At 39.3% G+C, this 20,243-nt stretch overlaps 1 protein-coding gene across 2 annotated transcripts in view; it reads right to left on the bottom strand.

Moving 5' to 3' along the window:
- The window catches only part of LOC126101089 (jmjC domain-containing histone demethylation protein 1), a 122,022-nt gene extending 101,995 nt beyond the window's left edge, over positions 1-20,027 (bottom strand). Inside the window, exons 1-7 of one of the 2 annotated variants that reach the window (XM_049911767.1) lie at positions 19,894-20,027; positions 18,184-18,328; positions 17,980-18,105; positions 17,506-17,678; positions 16,685-16,885; positions 14,482-14,751; positions 8,619-8,780 (exon numbers count right to left, since the gene is read on the bottom strand). In XM_049911767.1, the coding sequence (XP_049767724.1) occupies positions 8,619-8,780; positions 14,482-14,751; positions 16,685-16,885; positions 17,506-17,678; positions 17,980-18,105; positions 18,184-18,328; positions 19,894-19,980 (1,164 nt within the window). In that variant the 5' untranslated portion in view covers positions 19,981-20,027. Of the gene's footprint in view, positions 1-8,618; positions 8,781-14,481; positions 14,752-16,684; positions 16,886-17,505; positions 17,679-17,979; positions 18,106-18,183; positions 18,329-18,981; positions 19,051-19,893 lie in introns of those variants that run through there. The other variant, XM_049911768.1, reaches the window with a different exon arrangement.
- Between the last annotated feature and the right edge of the window lie 216 nt (positions 20,028-20,243).

The raw sequence follows: 20,243 nt of genomic DNA, 5'->3' as shown, positions 1-20,243 counted from the left end.
CTACCTGTGAGATGAGGTGGTTGCTAATAGGAACCTGACGAAATGTGAATCACATGCAGTATTCTTTTCACCATAAGAATAATATGAATGTAAACATTATGCCACGTATTCTTTTGTGTTTGCTGCTATTTCATTTAAATCCTATCTGCCTAATAAACTACGAAACTAGAGTGAGACAACAGCAAACGCGGAAGAATATACGTATCGTGTCATGTTTACATTCGTATTTTTCTTATGCCTAATAGTGATACAGTCAGAAATTAAGCAGGGCAACTGATTAGATTTTTAAATCTAAGATGACTAATTCCTGTGCAGAATTTGACGTACTAGAGAAGCAGCCGCAAAGATTTTCAAACGGAGAAAAATTTTCGCCTATCTCTCGTTCAGAACATATTCTATCATATGCAGTCTATTATTTGGTTCTCGTTGATCATTATCAAAGAAAGCAGTGTAAGTAACAACAAATAGCAGTCTCTTGCCATTGTTTCGCTAGTGAGACGATTCCTCTCTTTTCTTTTTTTTTAATTGTAAGCGGCGGTAGCGTGCACAAAAGCAAGCCATGCCGCGCGCGGCGACAGGCCATAAACACGCACTATCAGAATGAGACAAACAATGCATGATAATGCATTTTCAGCTCAGAGAGACGTTAACACCTATAACAAAGAAAACGGCACTTATCAGATCAAAGCAAAATAAGCTATCGATTCAAACCAGACGAAGCACGTGAAAAGGAAGGGTACCCGTATAAATATGGACGGAGCGCCTGACGTATAGCAATGGCTACCTGGTAAAACTTAACTGTTAAGCTTACGACTCGAACCAAACTCCTGTGGCTGTATCGTCATTCATTCGACCTAAATTGTGTCTCGTATTACAATTGACGAACTTTGTTTTGATTTGGAGGTGTGGCCTAAAACTTTTCTCTCCCCTTGAATTTCGAGTCTCAAATTTCTGGTGCGGCTTAGATTCGGGAAAATTTTTTTCCTCGATTTCGAGTCTCATTTTTCGGGTGCGGCTTAGATTCGAGTGCGTCTTAGATTCGAGTAAATACGGTATATGGTAAGTTTGGACTACAGTATAACTGAACTTCCTCGCAGTCTTTAATTGAGGGCCAGATTAGGGCTTCAAATTTTTCACAAACAATGTTCTGACCAATTGCACTATTGAAGAATGACTCAAAAACCAAAATTACAGCATTGGCGAGTAGTATACGGATAGCTCACTGCCAGCAATAGGTAATGGTCTACATTCAATTCCTAGACCAGCAAAATGTTTTCAATTTGTCAGAGTTTTGAAAGAGCGTACACTCCACTCATTTTAGATAAAATACAAATCTATACTACATCAAGATTAACAGCACAATCAAGAACCGCCATGCACCACCATATCATTTCCTTTCCTATCCCACTTGCAAGTGGAGTAAGGTATCAACTGTCTATATGCCTCTGTAAGAGCCCAATTTCTCTAAGCTCGTCTTTGTGGTCCTTTCGCGAAACATAAATTAGCGGCAGTAGGATCGTCCTACAGACAGCTGCAAATGCCTGTTCTCCAAATTTTCTCAGTGTTTCGCAAAAAGAATGTTGTCTTCCCCGCATGGATTCCCATTCGATTCACAATGGATTTGCATGTTGATGGGATCTAACTACAACATGGTAACAGGCCACCTGCACAACTTTGTGCATCTTAAGTGGAAAGTAGGCCGCTGTGGCCGAGCGGTTCTAGGCGCTTCAGTCCGGAACCGCGCTGCTGCCATGGTGGCAGGTTCAAATCCTGCCTCGGGCATGGATGTGTGTGATGTCCTCAGGTTAGTTAGGTTTAAGTAGTTATAAGTCTAGGGAACTGATGACTTCAGATGTTAAGTCCCATAGTGCTTGGAGCCATTTGATTTAAGTGGAAAGTACATCAAAAGAACATTTCATTTGTGCCAAGATAGGGTGGTTTTTATGAACTCTGAATCTCGGTTGTACTGGGAAAAAAAAAACTCCTGAAGTGTTCCTCTATTAACAATTAACTCTGACCCCGGCACCTGTACCATGTTTGACACGTATTTTATCAATTTCACTTGGTTGAATATTGTGTTTCCAATGCAGAAAAGGTGGACTAAACATAGTACCAACAAACATTTCCTTTACACTTAATGTCCTGTTGTGCCACTGGTTTTCTTTTCTTTGCACCACGGCATCGAAGAAAAGAGGGCCTATCTTTTCTTCTATATAGTCCACTGACATTGGAAATCTTATTTTAATCAACACACAAAATAAGGGAAAGGCAATCACCCCTCTACAGATGACTGATGTGTGGAGAATACAAACACATAACAGAGAATAGTATCCGCACTGACTTTGTAGCTCTGTTTTCTGACACAGTGCAACGTACAGTATAGCGCCACTTTAATGTTCTCGGAATTAACGTTTTCCCACCATTTATGACATTTATCATAATTCCCATCAAATTTCCTATGCCCATAAAATGTTAATTTGCACCAATTTTGCGTTCAACATATTTATAATTTTCCCATGATTTACGCATTACAAAAAATGTTTGTGGAGAAAATAATGCGCTGGCATGATGTTGGCCGTCCAGCGGTGTTTACAAATATTACATGATTAAATTTCATAACACCAAGGCACTCTACTCATCGAATTTGAACCAGTAAATATGTAAAAGTTGGAACAACTTGTGCCTTATTTCTCACCGCTGCCACCCTCTGCTTGGTGTGGTGGCTGATGGGAGTAACTAGTTCGTTCGAATAAATATATCATGACCAATCACAGCCATTTCCAAACTGTCTCTACTGCGCAAACACACAGTTTCTTGATTGTTGTTATCACTGTAACACCTTTGTCGAACCATACTTAATGTAAAAACAAAATTGTTAAGGCTTTCGTGGCCACTTTTAGACAAACTGCCTATTGGCTTCTGTCTCGGGTTCTTCGGCCGATGTTCATCTAATGATTTTACTGATGTTTCGCCAGCACGAGTGGCTGGCATTGTCAAAGCTTTACCCTCCATTGCCAGTGGTGAACTGGAGCCAAGCTCGCGGCCGCAGACTATATGTACCTGGTGCACCAATGTCCGAGGGCTTCTCCTCTGTCATTTCTGGTGCAGTTCTCCTCTTGCTACCTGCGACGGTTGTTCGCTGCAGTACGGGAAGCCAGGATCCGTTTACCTGAAGGCTTTCCTCTTTCCTGTTGAAACTGTTCGCGTGTTTTTGTACTTCTACAGCTTCTCTAAACAAGCCTGTGAGATAGTGCTTTTCCACAGCCAGAACTTCTGTGTCGGCGAATTTCATTATGTGGTCAGTCTCACTCAGTGCGTGCTCTGCCACGGCTGATTTCTCCACCTGCCCCAACCTGCAATGTCGCTAATGTTCTTTGATCCTGGTGTTGATTGATCTTCCAGTCATTCCGACAAACTTTTCCGCATATGCACGGTATACAGTATATTCCCGACATTGCATGTGGTCCCTTTTTTCCTTTTTCCGATCTAAGACACTCTTTGATCTTCCTTGTTTGTTTGAAAATCATGCGTTTTGGCATTTGGCCACTTGTAGCACTAGTTGACACTGTCATTCATTTTACACTGCTCAAACACTTTTAGTTTAAACACAGCACAATTTATGTATTTTTTTCATGCTGAGCAAAATGTGTCTCGAGAATTTATTCTTGTTGTCAAGTGCGGTATTTACGTATGTATTTTTTGTGATGTTACACAAACAAACAATATCAGTGTCAGTTTGCACGTGCGTGGTTTTACACGTAACTGAGGAAGCACAGTACCTAATAAACTTGAAAGGCAACTACAGTGCAAGGGATGCAGAATAACACATTCAACCACCACACAAAATACTTCTGTACATATGTGACAACAAGAAAAAATTCTCGAAACGTGCCATGCTAAGCATGAAAAAATACATAACTAGTGCAGTATTTCATTATTTAAATAATGAATGACAGCTGAAGGCTTTAAAAACAATGATTATGACATATGAAATTGAGTCAAATGTTCCTACTTCCCAGGCTTATCAGTTCCAGTTACATCAGCTGTTTTCATTAGATAATAAACCTTTATCTGAATATAAAAAAGTCTCTGACAAGTCTTTTGATGCCTGTTATGTACATATATCATAGATAAAGTGCGAAAATGCAGGGCGTATCCCATATCTAACTTTCACAGATTAAAACCTTATTTCCCACATTTTACACCATTTTTTTAAAGTCCCTTGAAAAATGTAAATGCAGGGTTACACTGTAGATCTATGATGCAGTTTTTGTGCAATGACGACAAAAAGGAAGTTAAGTGCAAAAGAATGCCATACTTCTCTGTTGTGTGTTTTGATGACTTTTCTCCTACTAGGACCACCATTGGAAATTGGTTTCAAGAATTTTCCAGGGCTCAGGAGCTTTTTGAAAATGAACAAAATTCGACTAGAGCAATGCAAAGAGACTCTCACTATAACCATAGGTGATGAAATATAGGTGTACCACTATGATACCACTTTGACCCCAAAATGAAGGGGCAGTCTGAGAACAGTACTTTCCAGGTGCAGAACCAATCACTAAAGTTTAGAGAAGTTGGAGCTATTGAACAGTCAATGCCGGGCATACGTGATTGAATGTTTGCCCAAAGTCAACACCACATGAGAGCTACAACATCCAAAGCTGAAGAGTGAGAACCTTCATCTGCATCATAACAATTCCTCAGAAAACACGGCTGCCAGAACTAAGGCTTTCTTGGAGAAGGAAGGAGTGAGAGTGTTCCAGCACCCACCCTATTCACCTGGCCTGGACCCGTGTGACTCCCTCCTCTTCTCGAAGCTTAAAGAAAAAATTCGTGGGCAGAATTTTTCATCCAATAAAGAGGCTGTCACAGTATATACCACCGATCAAGTGACTTCCCTTAAGAAGCTTGGACTGAGACATTTTTGAAGTCGTATACCAGTGCTCATGGAGAGTATTTTGAAAAGTTGTCACAAGTATACAGTAAATTTTAAAAAAATCTGAATTTCTGATAAAAAGCTTTTAGCATAACCCTCAGACATCAGCTAGGCAGCAATTAGCGTACAGCATTCTACAAGGGTGTGGTAAGTAGCCAACTGTCTACTCACATGAATGTCCACCATCAAAACTGGCAAATTGCAAACTTGACCATCCAGTTGCAAAACATTCTGGACCACAACACAAATGACTTCAACAGCTGCTCCTCTACATGGGCCATTTGAATACTCCTCCTCTGTAAGTTTCTCTGAACAATGTAGGTACGAGTTTTATCTCCAGCATATCCTGCACTCTTGCAGTTCCCTTGGCCTAAATCTCCACTAAACAGGTTCCCACTACCTAATCTTACCTTTACCCTTATCTCTTCAGTCATTCGCCATGCCACTCCTTTCCCATCCAAAGAGTATACTACCTTTCTCCCCCCCCCCCCCCGAACATTCTTTGCCCCTTTCCACTCATTTCCCTTAACTCCACCTCGGTCTCCCTTCCTCTCCCGTCTCCTTATACGCTCTACCATCTGAGCTTCTTTTGTCTTATTGTGTAGCCATTTAGTGGCTTGTTGAAAGATCTGCCCCACTCCATTCTCCAACCCTCCCCCCACCTCTCATGCATCCTTCTTTACTCCTCCCAAATGCCATCAGCACAGATAACAGTTTTCAATAATCAGTTTTGCCCTGGCCTTGGGAGTGTGAATGTGAATGTATACTTTCACTAGAAAAAGTGTAACAGCTCAAAACTTAGTATGAATACCGTTTTCTGTTACATGTTTCAATGCCCCACACACAGTCCACTACAGGTACGTCATTGCCTTCCCTGTATTTTATGTATTGTTGCATCCAGAAATTCTCAATAATCAAAAGGTTGACAAGTAATTACATTGATGTAGGAGCACTACACGAGATCAGGTGACCGATGATATATCCGACATGAGAATATTCACAGCAGAAAGTCATAACAATAAAGACAAATGCGCACACATACATATGCACTAACTAATCTTTTCAAACCAGTCACTCATAATGCAAGGAGTGTGGGGATGGAACAATGGCAGAGCATTTTCATATTTTGCAGTGAAAAATGTTTCGTAAATGGTAATGCAGAAAAATGCACATGAAGGAACAAATAACATTAAAATTCTACAACCCGCTGTGAACCTGTATCCATCGTGTCGCAACTCTCCAGAAACTATATTCTTTCCACACTGTGTCAAAGCAATTCTAAAAAAGTCTTGAAAATATGAAAACTGGACAATAAATATAAGAGTCAAGCATTTTACATGCACCAAAAGGGAAATCGTGGTAAAAAACATTTCTCTGATGAGCTGACTTGTCCAAAGCACCAGACGATTCTTTAACATACAGGCTCATAGACGTAAATACATGCACAAAACTTCCCACACCTTCTATAAATTTATTTGTAATTTCTACTGTGCGATTAACTCCAAAACATTCATTATGTCTGAAGAAAGTTCCGTCTCACATAGAATTTGGGATTTCTCAGTACTAGCGCCACTTTTAATGATAAAAGAAATTCGACAGAGGCATTTTTAACCAAATGTTTCTGTAAAAACAGCAAGGAATATCTTTCTAAGATAACTAAATAAAGTGCAAGTCATCATGCCTGAAGCAATAGTTAACTTCTAAATTTCATCATTTTCAAAATGAACTAAAAAGATTTTCTGTAGACAATCTCCACATATGTTGCAATTAAGTGTAATTAATGGAACCAGTAGGTCGGCTGACAGCTCCCAGATACAAAATTTTATTTTATCCACAACAACACACTTGTGACAGCCTGCATCTGTACAGTAATGGTTTTGTTTTATCAAAAAAAATTTACTATTGCCAGTCACATATTTTATTTGTTCAATTTATCTAACACACTACATATATTGAGAAACAATTGCAATTATAAAGTGTTTTTTTTGTTTTTATCTATACTCGTGTCACTGAAACATGTCACTTCAAGGTCACTCCCCAAGCGCCATAAAGTTGGCAGTATAACTGAAAAACAAGTGAGGAATGTGAGGCACTGCGTCTTCTAAACTAGTAACAGGACCTAACAAAAACCGGTTCTGCCGTCAATACTACCACGTTGCCAGCTTCCATGTAAACATTGTACGTTAGTGTGCGACAGCCTGCCTTCGTGTTGTGTTACCACCTTGACTACAGCTTCTGTTTACTAAACAATGTCACCAAAACGATGTATTTCACCAAGCAACAATCCTTTGTGCTGTGGAGTGCCATTAAATAGTCAGGCTTTGGAATTGCTACGAAGGGCGCGGGAGTTTTATGAGCAAGAAAAACAATTTGTTTCTGTTCATGGGCATGCGTCGATTCTAGCCGATAAAGTTTTAGAACATACCTCAAACTCTAGGACTCGGTCAAAGAACAGTTACAAGGAAGGGGGGGGGGGGGGGGGTGTACTTCAAGACTTACAAGATACTGAAGTAAACTGTGTGGAAGAAAGCCCCTGTGGGAAAAAAAAACAGTGTTTTAAAGTACTCTTTGGGGGGGGGGGGGGGGGGGGGGGGGACCTGCCTCGCCCTGTTATAGATATTGATTCTTTCCAATCTGATGCAATTCATTGGCACATATACGGATATTATAGAAGGAAAGGATACCCCCAATAGCAAAGTTGCTAATTTCTTTAAAAGAAAGTTAATGGGACACGACACGTCACTTAAGATGGTATTAAAGAATACGGGCTTCCATTTTCAAAAAGTTTGATGGACGAAAACCATTACTTGAAAAATCTCACGTCGGCGGAGCTTGTACCATGTTTTAAAAAAATCTGCTCTCCTAGTGGCGGCAGAAGAGTCGAAGGGGAAGGAAGAGAGGTGAAGGAAAAGGAATGAAGGGTTTAGGGAAAGGGATACAGTTTAGAAGTTACCCGGAACCCGGGGTCATGGGAGACTTACCGGATGGGATGAGAAGGAGAAAAGTTGTTAAGAGAGTAAGCAAAGCACAGTATGGGGGGAAAATACATTGTTTTTGGGGCCAATTTTATGAATGTATAAGAATGTAGTTAACATAGCAATTGGTAGATCTTAGCCTGCAGAATTCATTAAATTTGTGTTTTCAGCACACACATCTCATTGCAGATTTATTATTTCAGATGGTATGATTACAACTGTCTAAATGTAACAAGTGTAAAAACTCTGTATCAACATAAACAGCAAAAAATGTCAATTTTAGACAAATGTAGAATGTGAAAGAAGTGTGTTAAAGGTAATGGGTATAGATTATGAAAGTCCACAAAGTTTTTTCTGCTGTTGTGATTTGCCTTCCTTAACATTTACTGCCACTCTAAATAACTGCTCAGCCCCATTTTTTTTTTAATGATGACTAGCGATTAGTCATCAAATACAACAAATTAAACAATAGTTCTCAATATGGGCACCACATAGTACTCTTACTGCCTGTTTCTGTGCAATGAAAACGAATTTTCTTTCTCACAGATAAGGTTCCCCATAATTTAATATCATGCAGTTCTCGCATCACAGCTTGTTTACAAAACGATTAGTTTATCTTAGCAAAATTACTGTTACGCTCCACCCAACAATTCTATTTTGACAAAAGAAATTTCATAAAATTGCTAAGATATTGCAAAAATACATACCTGAGGGGTTAGATGAATGTGCTTGTCAGGATCAAACTTTGTATCATTCTGTACGCCAGCTCCTTCATCCAAATGTGATCTTCCTAATAAACAATGTACATAACGCTCCAGTACATACCACAACATTTCTGTGAAGAATGGGTACCTGAATTTTTGGGGCACCTGCAAAATTACATAGGTTTATATTTCTTATTAAGACAATTGATATTAACCCTTTCGCTGCTACAGATGTACTCTCTCCACTCCATGCAGAGGGCGAGTTTTGTTAGGGCTGCACTGTTCGTCAAATGGTGGTGCCTGTGCTGAGAGATTTTGTGTTCAGCTGATATGAAATACTTATCTGATTTTTAGGTGAAAATAACTGATTTTTGCACGTCACACAGTCTGGTATCTTCATTACTGCACTGCACCACATTAAGTAAAACATTGCACAAAATATTTTGCTGAGATAAACATATACTGCATAAGCTTTGTGTATGGTTGATTTTAAATCATACATTACACTGAATGAAATTTAGACAAGTGATCGAAATTTTATTTAATCTGATAGCAGAATGGTATCTTATTTCATCATCCAGTTATTAGGTTTCATATCTGATGGATGGACGCGAGAAACATGCCGATTCACATCCTCGCACATCGCAAATCATATGGTCATATCAATCGGGATATCTCAAATGATTCAAACGAGCTTTTCTGCAAATGATAGCACACAATAAGGCATCATATGTTGGACGATAAAAAGTCGAAACTTTTTTATTGCACAAGATATGGAAGCAATTCGTCTGCAGCAGTGAGTCAGCTGTTCAGGACACATACAGATGTTCACAGCACTGTAGGAAAACCCAAGTGGTGGGCATACATTCATCCACAGCACCTGGGAGCAGTATAGCAGGTGTGTATACAAGCTGACAGCAGCGAAAGGGTTAACCATAGGCTAAAGTTCCCTAAAGAATCTGCAACACTCAACAGCTATTAAATAATTTCATACAGGATCAAAAGGTAACGATTATTATAGAGACCCTTAACCTTTAAATGCAGTTCTTTGCAAAGAAACTACATGTCACAAAAATTCTGGTTTAAGAGAAAAGCAAGTCTAGAAACTGTTTAGAATACAAGGAGCTGCACTATAAACCTTTGTCAAAACACAGTGTTTAATAACATACAGTAATATCAATTGCTGGAAAGATCTGCAAGCAAATATATTTTATGGATGTACTTTTGCATTCTCTTTAAAAGACTAATGAGAAGAAGATATAGATTATGAACAATTAAAAAGGGACCAGATACGGAAAAACAAGCAAGGAGCAAAAAAGAAAGCAAAAGCGACAGTTCATGAGAAGACTAAGATGCAAAAGCAAATCATCATTTAAACAACATTTTACATTTTTGCACATCGTGTACAATTAAAATGTATTTATTTGTGTTTGATCCAGTAAATCACTTCAGTACATTGTTCATACATACAATATAGGTCAAGCCAGGAGTAACAATTTATAATTACAGTTGTTATGAAGTGAGACTACATGATCAACACAATCAACATTGTTATGGCACAGCGTATGTAGTAACCGTATTTACTCGAATCTAAGCCGCACTTTTTTTCCGGTTTTTGTAATCCAAAAAACCGCCTGCGGCTTAGAATCGAATGCAAAGTCAGCGGAATTTCTGAAAAATGTTGGTAGGTGCCGCCACAACTAACTTCTGTCATTGAATATATGTAGCAATTCACATGCATGCTTTTCAGGCACAAAGATAAATACTGGCGCCAAAACCTCTGCGTCAGTAAATAAATAAAAAAAAACGGTGGAAGACGAAATTTTTTCTCCGCCACGAGTTTCGACCACTGCATTTTCATATATTATCCAACGAAGTAAATACAAATTCCGTATTGTTTGTCTTCGAATGTAGCAACATTTCAATGTACTGTACCACGAAAATCCGACTGGCACGACTGTTTGTGATGTTTGTCAATATGGCCAACTCTACGTTCTGAATTTTTTCTACCTATGAGAAGAGATGGTTGCTAATAGGAACTTTTATGAATTGTGAATCACATGCAGTATTCTCTTCACCATAAGAATAATACGTATATAAACATTTTGCCATGTATTCTTTCGTGTTTCCTGCTATCTCGTTTAAATCCTGTCTGCTTAATAAACTACGAAACTAGAGTGAGACAACAGCAAACGCCGAAGAATATACATATCATTTCATGTTTATATTCGTATTATTCTTATGACTAATAGTGATAGTCAGAAATGAAGCATGTCAATTGACTAGATTTTTAAATCTAAGACGACTAATTTCTGTGCAGAATGTTATGTACTAAAGAGGCGTCTGCAAAGATTTTCAAACAGAGAAAAATTTTCGCTAAACTCTCGTTCAGAACATCTTCTATCATACGCAGTCTATTATTTGGTTCTTGTTGATCGTCAAAGAAAGCAGCAGTGTTAGTAACAACAAATAGCAGTCTCTTGCCATTGTTTCGCTAATGAGGCGATTCCTCTCTCTTTCTTTTTTTAATTGTAAGCGGCGGTAGTGCGCACAAAAGCAAGCCGAGCCGCGAGCGGCGACAGGCCGTAAACACTGATTATCAGAATGCGACAAACAGTGCATGACACAGTACAGTAATGCATTTTCAGCTTAGAGTGACATAAACACCTATAACAAAGAGAAAGGCACTTATCAGATCAAAGAAAAATAAGGAATCGATCCAAACCAGACGAAGCACGTGAAAAAGGAAGGGTACCCGTATAAATATGGACGGAGCGCCTGACGGATAGCAATGACTACCTGGTAAAGCCTAACTGCTAAGCTTACTACGCGAACCAAACTACTGTAGCTGTATCGTCATTCATTCGACCTAAATTGTCTCATATTACAATGGACCAACTTTGCTTCGATTTGGAGGTGCGGCCTAAAACTTTACTCTCCCCTTGAATTTCGAGTCTCATATTTCAGGTGCGGCTTAGATTCGGGAAAATTTTTTTTCGTTGATTTTGAGTCTCATTTCTCAGGTGCGGCTTAGATTCGAGTGCGGCTTAGATTCGAGTAAATACGGTATATTTTTGATAAATATGGTGTATGACAGCAAGAAGAAAATATACCAGCCTAATACAAAAATAGTGTTTACATTAAAGAAATTCTGTTTGCACAAGAATGCTATTCAAGTGACAATTTTACCTAAAGAATACTCATAAAATACTTTGTTGGACAATTTACTGCAAACAGTGTGGTCCACAGTTAGTGGACACTTGTAAGGAGTCTACTACTTTATTTTTTAAGAAAAGGTTGGCTGAATCCAGCCATAGATTTCTTGAAGGCGATGCAAACAACATGCAAAACAATGACGAGATTTAAAAACACAAAAAAAGAGTGCACTGTAGTTATCAGGCAACTGACAGGTAAAGGTACGCGAAATAGCCAATACCATAGCGTCTACATCTACAATTATACTCCGCAAGCCACCCAACGGTGTGTGGCGAAGGGCACTTTACATGCCACTGTTATTACCTCCCTTTCCTGTTCCAGTCGCATATGGTTCGCGGGAAGAACGACTGCCGAAAAGCCTCCGTGCGCACTCGAATCTCTCTAATTTTACATTCGTTATCTCCTCGGGAGGTATAAGTAGGGGGAAGCAATATATTTGATACCCCATCCAGAAATGCTCCCTCTCGAAACCTGGACAGCAAGCTACACTGTGATGCAGAACACCTCTCTTGCAGAGTCTACCACTTGAGTTTGCTAAACATCTCCGTAATGCTATCACGCTTACCAAATAGCCCTGTGACGAAACGTGCCGCTCTTCTTTGGATCTTCTCTATCTCCTCTGTGAACCCGACCTTGTACAAATCCCACACTGATGAACAATACTCAAGTATAGGTTGAACGAGTGTTTTGTAAGCCACCTCCTTTGTTGATGGACATTTTCTAAGGACTCTCCCAATGAATCTGAATATGGCACCCGCCTTGTCAACAATTAATTTTATATGATCATTCCACTTCAAATCGTTCCATACGCATATTCCCAGATATTTTACAGATGTAACTGCTACCAGTGTTTGTTCTGCTATCATATAATCATACAATAAAGGATCCTTCTTTCTATGTATTCGCAATACATTACATTTGTCTATGTTAAGGGTCAGTTGTCACTCCCTGCACCAAGTGCCTATCCGCTGCAGATCTTCCTGCATTTCACTGCAATTTTCTAATGCTGCAACTTCTCTGTATACTACAGCATCATTCGCGAAAAGCCGCATGGAATTTCCGACACTATCTACAAGGTCATTTAGGAGAATGACTACACTATGTTTTATATTAACTATGAGATAGCTTTGTAGAAATTGTGTGCTGCATTTGTTATACTCTGATCAAAAGCAAATGCAAAAGTTAAGCATCCACCAAATTTTTGACTGTTTTAAAAGGATTCCTAATTGTTTCTTATGCCACTATTACTACAGAGACATGTGCCAATAGCTACATAACAGAAATCAGTACGTAGGGTGGGAAGCCAGTGGTCCCGTACAAAAGAGGCAAAGTTCACAACAAAGACTACAGCTCTGCTTTTCTAGGATTGTGTGTAAGGAATAAGACAATAAGTGGTGGACATGACTCAAATTTTCTGTACCAACAAGATGAGAAACATCAGAATAGCCCCAGATTGTAAAAGAATAAAAACAATATCATCTTTCATTGAGAATCTGCTCATGTCCACAAAAGCTCTTTTGCAATACAAAGATCTGATGCACAAATTGTTGTTAACACCCAAACAGTGAGGCTTGGCACGTTCTGGATTCCATCTAGTACTACAACTAAAGAAATTTGAGCTCAGTTGCAATGAGGCAGGAAAGGGAGAGAAGCAAAGAAGGGGAAAGACTATGCAGGTGTGTTGATGAGATAGAAAGCATGTGCAGTACTGGACTGGGAGCAGGGAAGGGGATAGTCATCTCTCCCCCCCCCCTTCCTCCCCCTCCCGCAGCGCTATCCCTCTCCCAAACCACCCTGCACCTCTTCTGAACCCCCACTACCCACTCCAGTTAGACTTCTACTCACATCAGACACATTTGGGCCTTAGCAGCCAGAGATGTCATTGGCCATGTTTGAGGGAAAGTTTTCTATGTCTAATGAAGGACTTAGTCAAAAGCCTGAATATTTTTTGCATTCTTTTTCATTGTGCCTGCCTGGAACTCAACACGTCCTTTACGTGGTGAGTAGCAATCTACCCTGTCCACATTGCCAATTTATAAATAACTACATAGAAAATTAAGTAATTTTTTTTCCTTATGGGAACACTGAATGCCAGCCAAGAAATTTCCTCCACGACTTCTTACACTGCCTGTTAACTGAAAATATAAGAAGCATTTGTCTGCTGGGTGGTAGTGCGAATGAGCAATTGTTTCCGGAACAATATTAATTTATGCCACAGAGGAAGCTGATGAACGAAACATAAACATCCATGCATTGCGAAGGAAAGTCACCCAGAATTTTTGGAACAACTTTTTCCTCTGTGCTAAATTTCTCTTTTGTCAAGTGATCAGATCTTTGGCTCTGTAAGTGTGCTGTCAGTTTTGCATTAGAATGTGTATTACAAACTGGAACTTTTTTCCTAACTTTATTTGCTTCCAGAAATGTAAATTGCCTAATTTCTGAAATGCAACATGTATGTTACTGCGGACTGCACAAAACACGGGCAGAAATAATCCATTTGTCAGCTATGCACCAAACATTTTCAGTTAAAAGAATTTTAAAACAGCTGATATCCATAACCAAAGATTCTTCAATTAATATTTTGACTTTCCTTTTACATCAGTCCTAGAACTACAAAAAGAGCTACTTAAAACAAAACAGATTCACTCACATGTGTTGTGTCCTCAACTTGAGCAGTTTTTAGTTGTTTTTCAATACCAAACGAGTGAAGAAAATTTCCGCCAAAAACAAGGGAATCTACAGGTGTGTAAACAGCATGTATCCAGCCAGTGGGAATGAAGAAAGTATTTCCTGCAGTAAGGGTGACACGACCACACTTGTCCACAGTATCACCAAAGAAGACGTCTCCCTGTTTTCCAGACAGCACCCACTGCTCATACAGTTGCAGGTTGCGTTCTGTAGGAGGTATCAGCCAAAATATCTGAAACACACATAAAGCAAAATTTATTCTCTTATTCAACAGTAATTCAGGCAGAATTCAATCACATACTGTATTATCGTTCAACATATCAAGTTGGAATAAAGATGGCTAAACAGAAATTGTAGAAGCCACACTGAAAGTTAATTACTTTTATTCCACATATACACTGAAGCACCAAAGAAACTGGTCTAGGAACACATATTCAAATACAGAGATATGTAAACAGCAGAATACAGCACTGTCATAGACAATGCCTGTAAAGGACAACAAGTGTCTGGCGCAATTGTTAGATAAGTTACTGCTGCTACAATGGCAGGTTGTCAAGATTTAAGCGAGTCTGAATGTGGTGTTATATTCGGCGCACGAGCAATGGGACACAGCATCTCCAAGTTAGCGATGAAGTGGGGATTTTCCCATATGACCATTTCACGAGCGTACGATAAATATCAGGAATCTGGCAAAACATCAAATCTCTGACATGGCTGTAGTCTGAAAAAGATCCTGCAAGAATGGGACCAACAACAACTGAAGAGAATCGTTCAATGAGACAGAACTGCAACCCTTCCACAAGCTGCTGCAAATTTCAATGTTGGGCCATCAACAAGGGTTAGCTTTTGGAGCCGAAGGCCCACCCATGTACCCTTGATGACTGCACGACACAAAGCTTTATGCCTCACCTGCACCTGTCAACGACGACATTAAACTGTTGATGACTGGAAACGTATTGCCTGGTTGGACGAGTCTCATTTCAAATTGTATCGAGCGGATGGATGTGCACGGGTGAGGAGACAATTTCATGAATCCATGGACCCTGCATGTCAGCAGGGAACTGTTCAAGCTGCTGGAAGCTCTGTAATGGTGTGGGGTGTGTGCAGTTCGAGCAATATGGGACCCCTGATATTTCTAGACATGACTCTGACAGATGACACGTCCATTGGGCACTCCAATTGACTTTGCCAATTCCAGCATGACAGTGCAACACCCCACATGTCCAGAATTGCTACTGAGTGAACTTTCTTCCCAGTTTAAACACTTTTGCTGGCCACCAAACTCCCCAGACATGAACATTACTGAGCAGATCTGGGATGCCTTGCAATGTGCTGTTCAGGAGAGATATCCACCTCCTAGTATTCTTAAGGATTTATGGACAGCCCTGCAGGATTCATTGTGTCAATTCCCTCCAGCACTATTTCAGACATTAGTTTAGCCCATGCCACGTCACGCTGCGGCACTTGTGCGTACTCGCAGGAGCCCTACAAGATATTAGGCAGGAGTACCAGTTTCTTTCGCTCTTCAGTGTGGCATCAAGTTGGAATAAAGATGGCTAAATGGAAATTATGAAAGCCACACAAAAATTAGTAGAAAGTCAACAGAGGGTACTATGAAAAAACATTTTAAGATATCAATAAGTAAGTATGCTAGCGCCTCATTTTCTGAATAAAGCTGTAAGAAACAACACAATAACAATGAAAATAACAAATTTCCACTCAGACACGGTATCACAACTTGGAATCAAATGACATTTACCTGTAGCTTAACAATTTTTATTAGAAAGAAAAATCAAAATGAGCAAATTTAACAATGGCAGTCCCTTGGTTTGGTAAGTCCTAACAGGAAGCCCTCTGAAATATTTGTTTGCTGCAAATGGCCAAACAAATTGGATTTTATTTTTGACAATTTACATCGATCAGTGCCACATGAAAGATTATAGGCATTTCCACACATCATGATGAACATTGGGTTAAATTTAGCCAGTAGTGTCAAAATATTTTTATAAGAAAGCAGTCTCAGTAGAACCATGGCTTCTTTGAATATTTAGGGGGACATCAAGTTCATTTGATACTCCGCATTTGAAATGAATATGAAGCATATAAGATATATCACATCAAACTTACTGATAAATAATTTATATCATAGTTTTCAAAATATTTACCTTACTCCCTTTGAGTATATGGTACCAAACAGAAGTTCCACCGAAGTCAACATGGAAGTCTGTGTAGCACCCTTTCACAGACATGAGGCAATACTTCTGCACCTTGGGATACATCATCTCATCAAGCACATTAGTTGATTCTGTTTGAGCCTCTTTAAGATGACGGGGCCAAACGCAATCAACCCAGTCAATTTGACGTACCTGGAAAATAATAGATAAATATGAAGCTATATATGAGGTCTCAAACCTGAAGATAAATACAAACATGAAAATAAAAAATATTGCTTTAAAATGTGACATACAAGAAAAAGACCACAGAGAGTGGCACAAACAGTACACAATATTAAATACTAATTCAACATTTGCTACACAATTTACAGTTAACTTTACTTTTATTAGGAAACAAATATATCTAAATCTGAAATTACAGGGTCTGGGATGTTAATACTAACTTCCATGAATCAACAATGACAACATGAAAAATACTTCCAACTGTCGCGTATTATTGCTACTAAACATTAGTTGGTTCACATTTGTGCAATGTAAACAAGTACACTGGCTGTAAACCAAGTGTGTGGATTTAATGGTTTATACATTACAATTACCGATGGTTACAGAGCTCACGTTGCATAATAGTGAATAACACAAAATACAGGATAGTTTGATTGAAAAAGTAACAGCCAGTACAGCAAACCAATATGATACAAGAAATTTTGTCATGGTTGTGGGTCCCATGGTGAGTAAAGTTACTGACACATGAAATTAATTTTGAATTTTAAAAATAGCAAGGACGTGTAACTGACATTAAAAAGGATACTTACAACAGTAGGAGTCTGAATATAATTTTCTAGTTTGGTGTGGCTGAATTCTAATGAAATTACATTCAGAAGTTTTTCTTTTTTGGGGTCATCATAATAGCGCTGCCATTCCTTCATTGTCATCTCTACATTCTTCTGTGTGTTAACGTCCATTACATCTAAGATGCGCCTCGATCCTGTGGGGAGCAACACATTTACATTACATTTCTCAAATGGGAGCATTGCAACTGAGCAATACAAATCTTAAAACCAAGAACTCAGGCATGTATGGTAAATACCATGTGGAATAAAACAAAGCTGTTAAATGCATAACATTCCTATCCAAACAGTAACTTACTGTCTATGTCTTGAAATGAAAATTCACCTAACACTATAGAAAATAAATGTATTAGTGTGTATTATGAAACAGACATACTTGTAAAATTAGAAAATCTTATCACAGACATAAATAAATCGATAGAAAAGTACTTTACATACCAACACACATACGAACATCATTTACGGAGAAATTTGGACTTGGTACCCTTAAACCCAATCCAGCCTTATCTCTGAATAGTAATGGAGTGTTGAAACCATGCCTTTGCAGATAAGCTAAGTTGAAATCTGAAAACATCAACGGTCATTATAGCAACAACCACAGTTTTAGTGATGGCGAGAAATTCAATAGCAATCATTCCTTACCTGCTCCCTGCATTTCTTTCACAAAGCATTGCGGAAACCTGTCTGTTTCCATCTTGTCCTCCAGACGAAATGATCGGCGGCCCTCAATTTCCTCATCGCCCAGAGCCCAATCATCTGTGTAGTGCTTTCTTTCTTTCCTATCTCTCTACAAAAGGAAAATGCTTTCAGACACTACGGGAAACGAAGGGCCAAGAAGCAACAAATAAATATTTAGCAACAGTAGAATAAGCTTTCGTTAAGCCCTCAATCATTCACAGAATTTCAAAACAAATCGCCGGTATATACCATACCAACAAAAGAGACTGCATTGAAAAACTCAACACCTGCCAGCAGATCGTATCAGTTCACGTAAACTTCTGGAATACCATATTTCTACTTCCAACTAGCGTTTCAGAAGAGCATACAGTGAGAATCGGGTTATGACATTGCTATTATGAGAAAATGTGCAACAAATATGCAGGTACAAGGCGCATGCCGATAATCAATAACACTCGACCCAACTAGAAATAGAAGAGGCAAATCGTCAAAATCTCTAGCATATATAACACTGTTAAGAATATAGCCCAACCTTAAATGGTGACAGACAACGAAACAGAGCTAAATTAATACAATTAGCGTGTTAGCCACATCCTCAACCCAGCATCTTCCCCCGCGCGTTCCAGTAGCGTCACACAAGGATGCATCCAGTACTGTATCTCGAAAACACAGTAGTTCAGCTGCCATGAAAGCACACCATACACGCAACGGGCAAGGACCATCACAACTCAACTGATACTATTAATTAAGCGATCTACGTACCGGTCTAATAATGTATTCTCGCTGTGGCACAGGGCGCGTACTCTCACACTTCTTAGTTGCAGCCGCCATTTTGATTAACTGTGTATTCTGGGAGACGAGAGTACAGTCGCAGTAAAACAAAACCTGTTTTATGCGCCGCGCTTTTGATTTACTGCACACGTGTTTACACTCTTTAGACATGAAAATACGAATAAAAATGCTGACCGACAGAGACGAAAGCGCTCTTCATTCGGTGCAGAAAAATCATCCAACAATTATTTGATCATTCTCTTTACGATCTCCCCAAATTCGACATTTGTTATGTTTAAGCTGTCAAACTGCGCACTCTTCGTACGTGAAAAACAGAAATAATGTAATGATGCGCGCGGTATTAATGTGAATAAACAATATGTCATATGTCTCGTAACAATTATTATTTTGTTCGCCTTTAACACTGACACTTCGCGAACTATGAGTGATGACAATGTTTTCAAAACATTGGGAGAAGTGTTACACAAACACACAGTTCTAACTGCCATAAAACTAATTTAGCGCTGCCAATTGTTTAATAGCAACTAACAGCAACACTCTGCTTCCAATTATTGCAATGCCTTTCAGTTTTGTTTACATTCCTTACACCTGTAGTCTTAAAACCTGACCCACTTACTATTAGCATATTGGTGACACACAGTGGGATTCTCAAGCAGCCAATGCGGCCACACAAATCAAACTGGCCTTAATAAACATGTAATATGAATCAATATTCCACAGTCTGTCAGCACCTAGCAACAACCATTAATGTTTACATGGGAGTTCGTGACTTACGCGATTGCCATGATGGCGACTGCAAAAATTATCGGCGTACTTCAAACTTAATATTAACCTCATCCATTGACACAAATGCTAAGAAAAGCAGGAAAGGAGTCTACTTACTAGAGTCCTTGTTAGCACGCGCTTTCCGGATATGTTGTCGTCCATTCCAAGCCCTTCAACAGGCTGCGACTCGTAGTGCGATTTCATCCAGCGCTCGGACAGCTCCGCAGACGCTACCGCTCCCTTCGCCACCATTTGCTCGACTCCCGCAGATTACGCTTATGACGAGTGTCGTCATGTCTACCAACATAAAATTTGCTACGTGACCTGTTGGGAACATTGAATCCATAGCAAAGTAAGTTGGCAACAGCGTACGTATTGTGGCGCTCGGTGTAACCATTCCTGTAACTACTGCAGAATAACAAATTGTTTGGTGGGAATTTGAATGACGAGTTAGAACGGCAGTTTAC

The sequence above is a fragment of the Schistocerca cancellata genome, chromosome 9 (assembly GCF_023864275.1).
Source record: "Schistocerca cancellata isolate TAMUIC-IGC-003103 chromosome 9, iqSchCanc2.1, whole genome shotgun sequence".
NCBI lineage: Eukaryota > Metazoa > Arthropoda > Insecta > Orthoptera > Acrididae > Schistocerca > Schistocerca cancellata.
The sequence above is the reverse complement of the archived record's forward strand: the minus strand, read 5'-3'. Positions and strand labels throughout refer to the sequence as shown.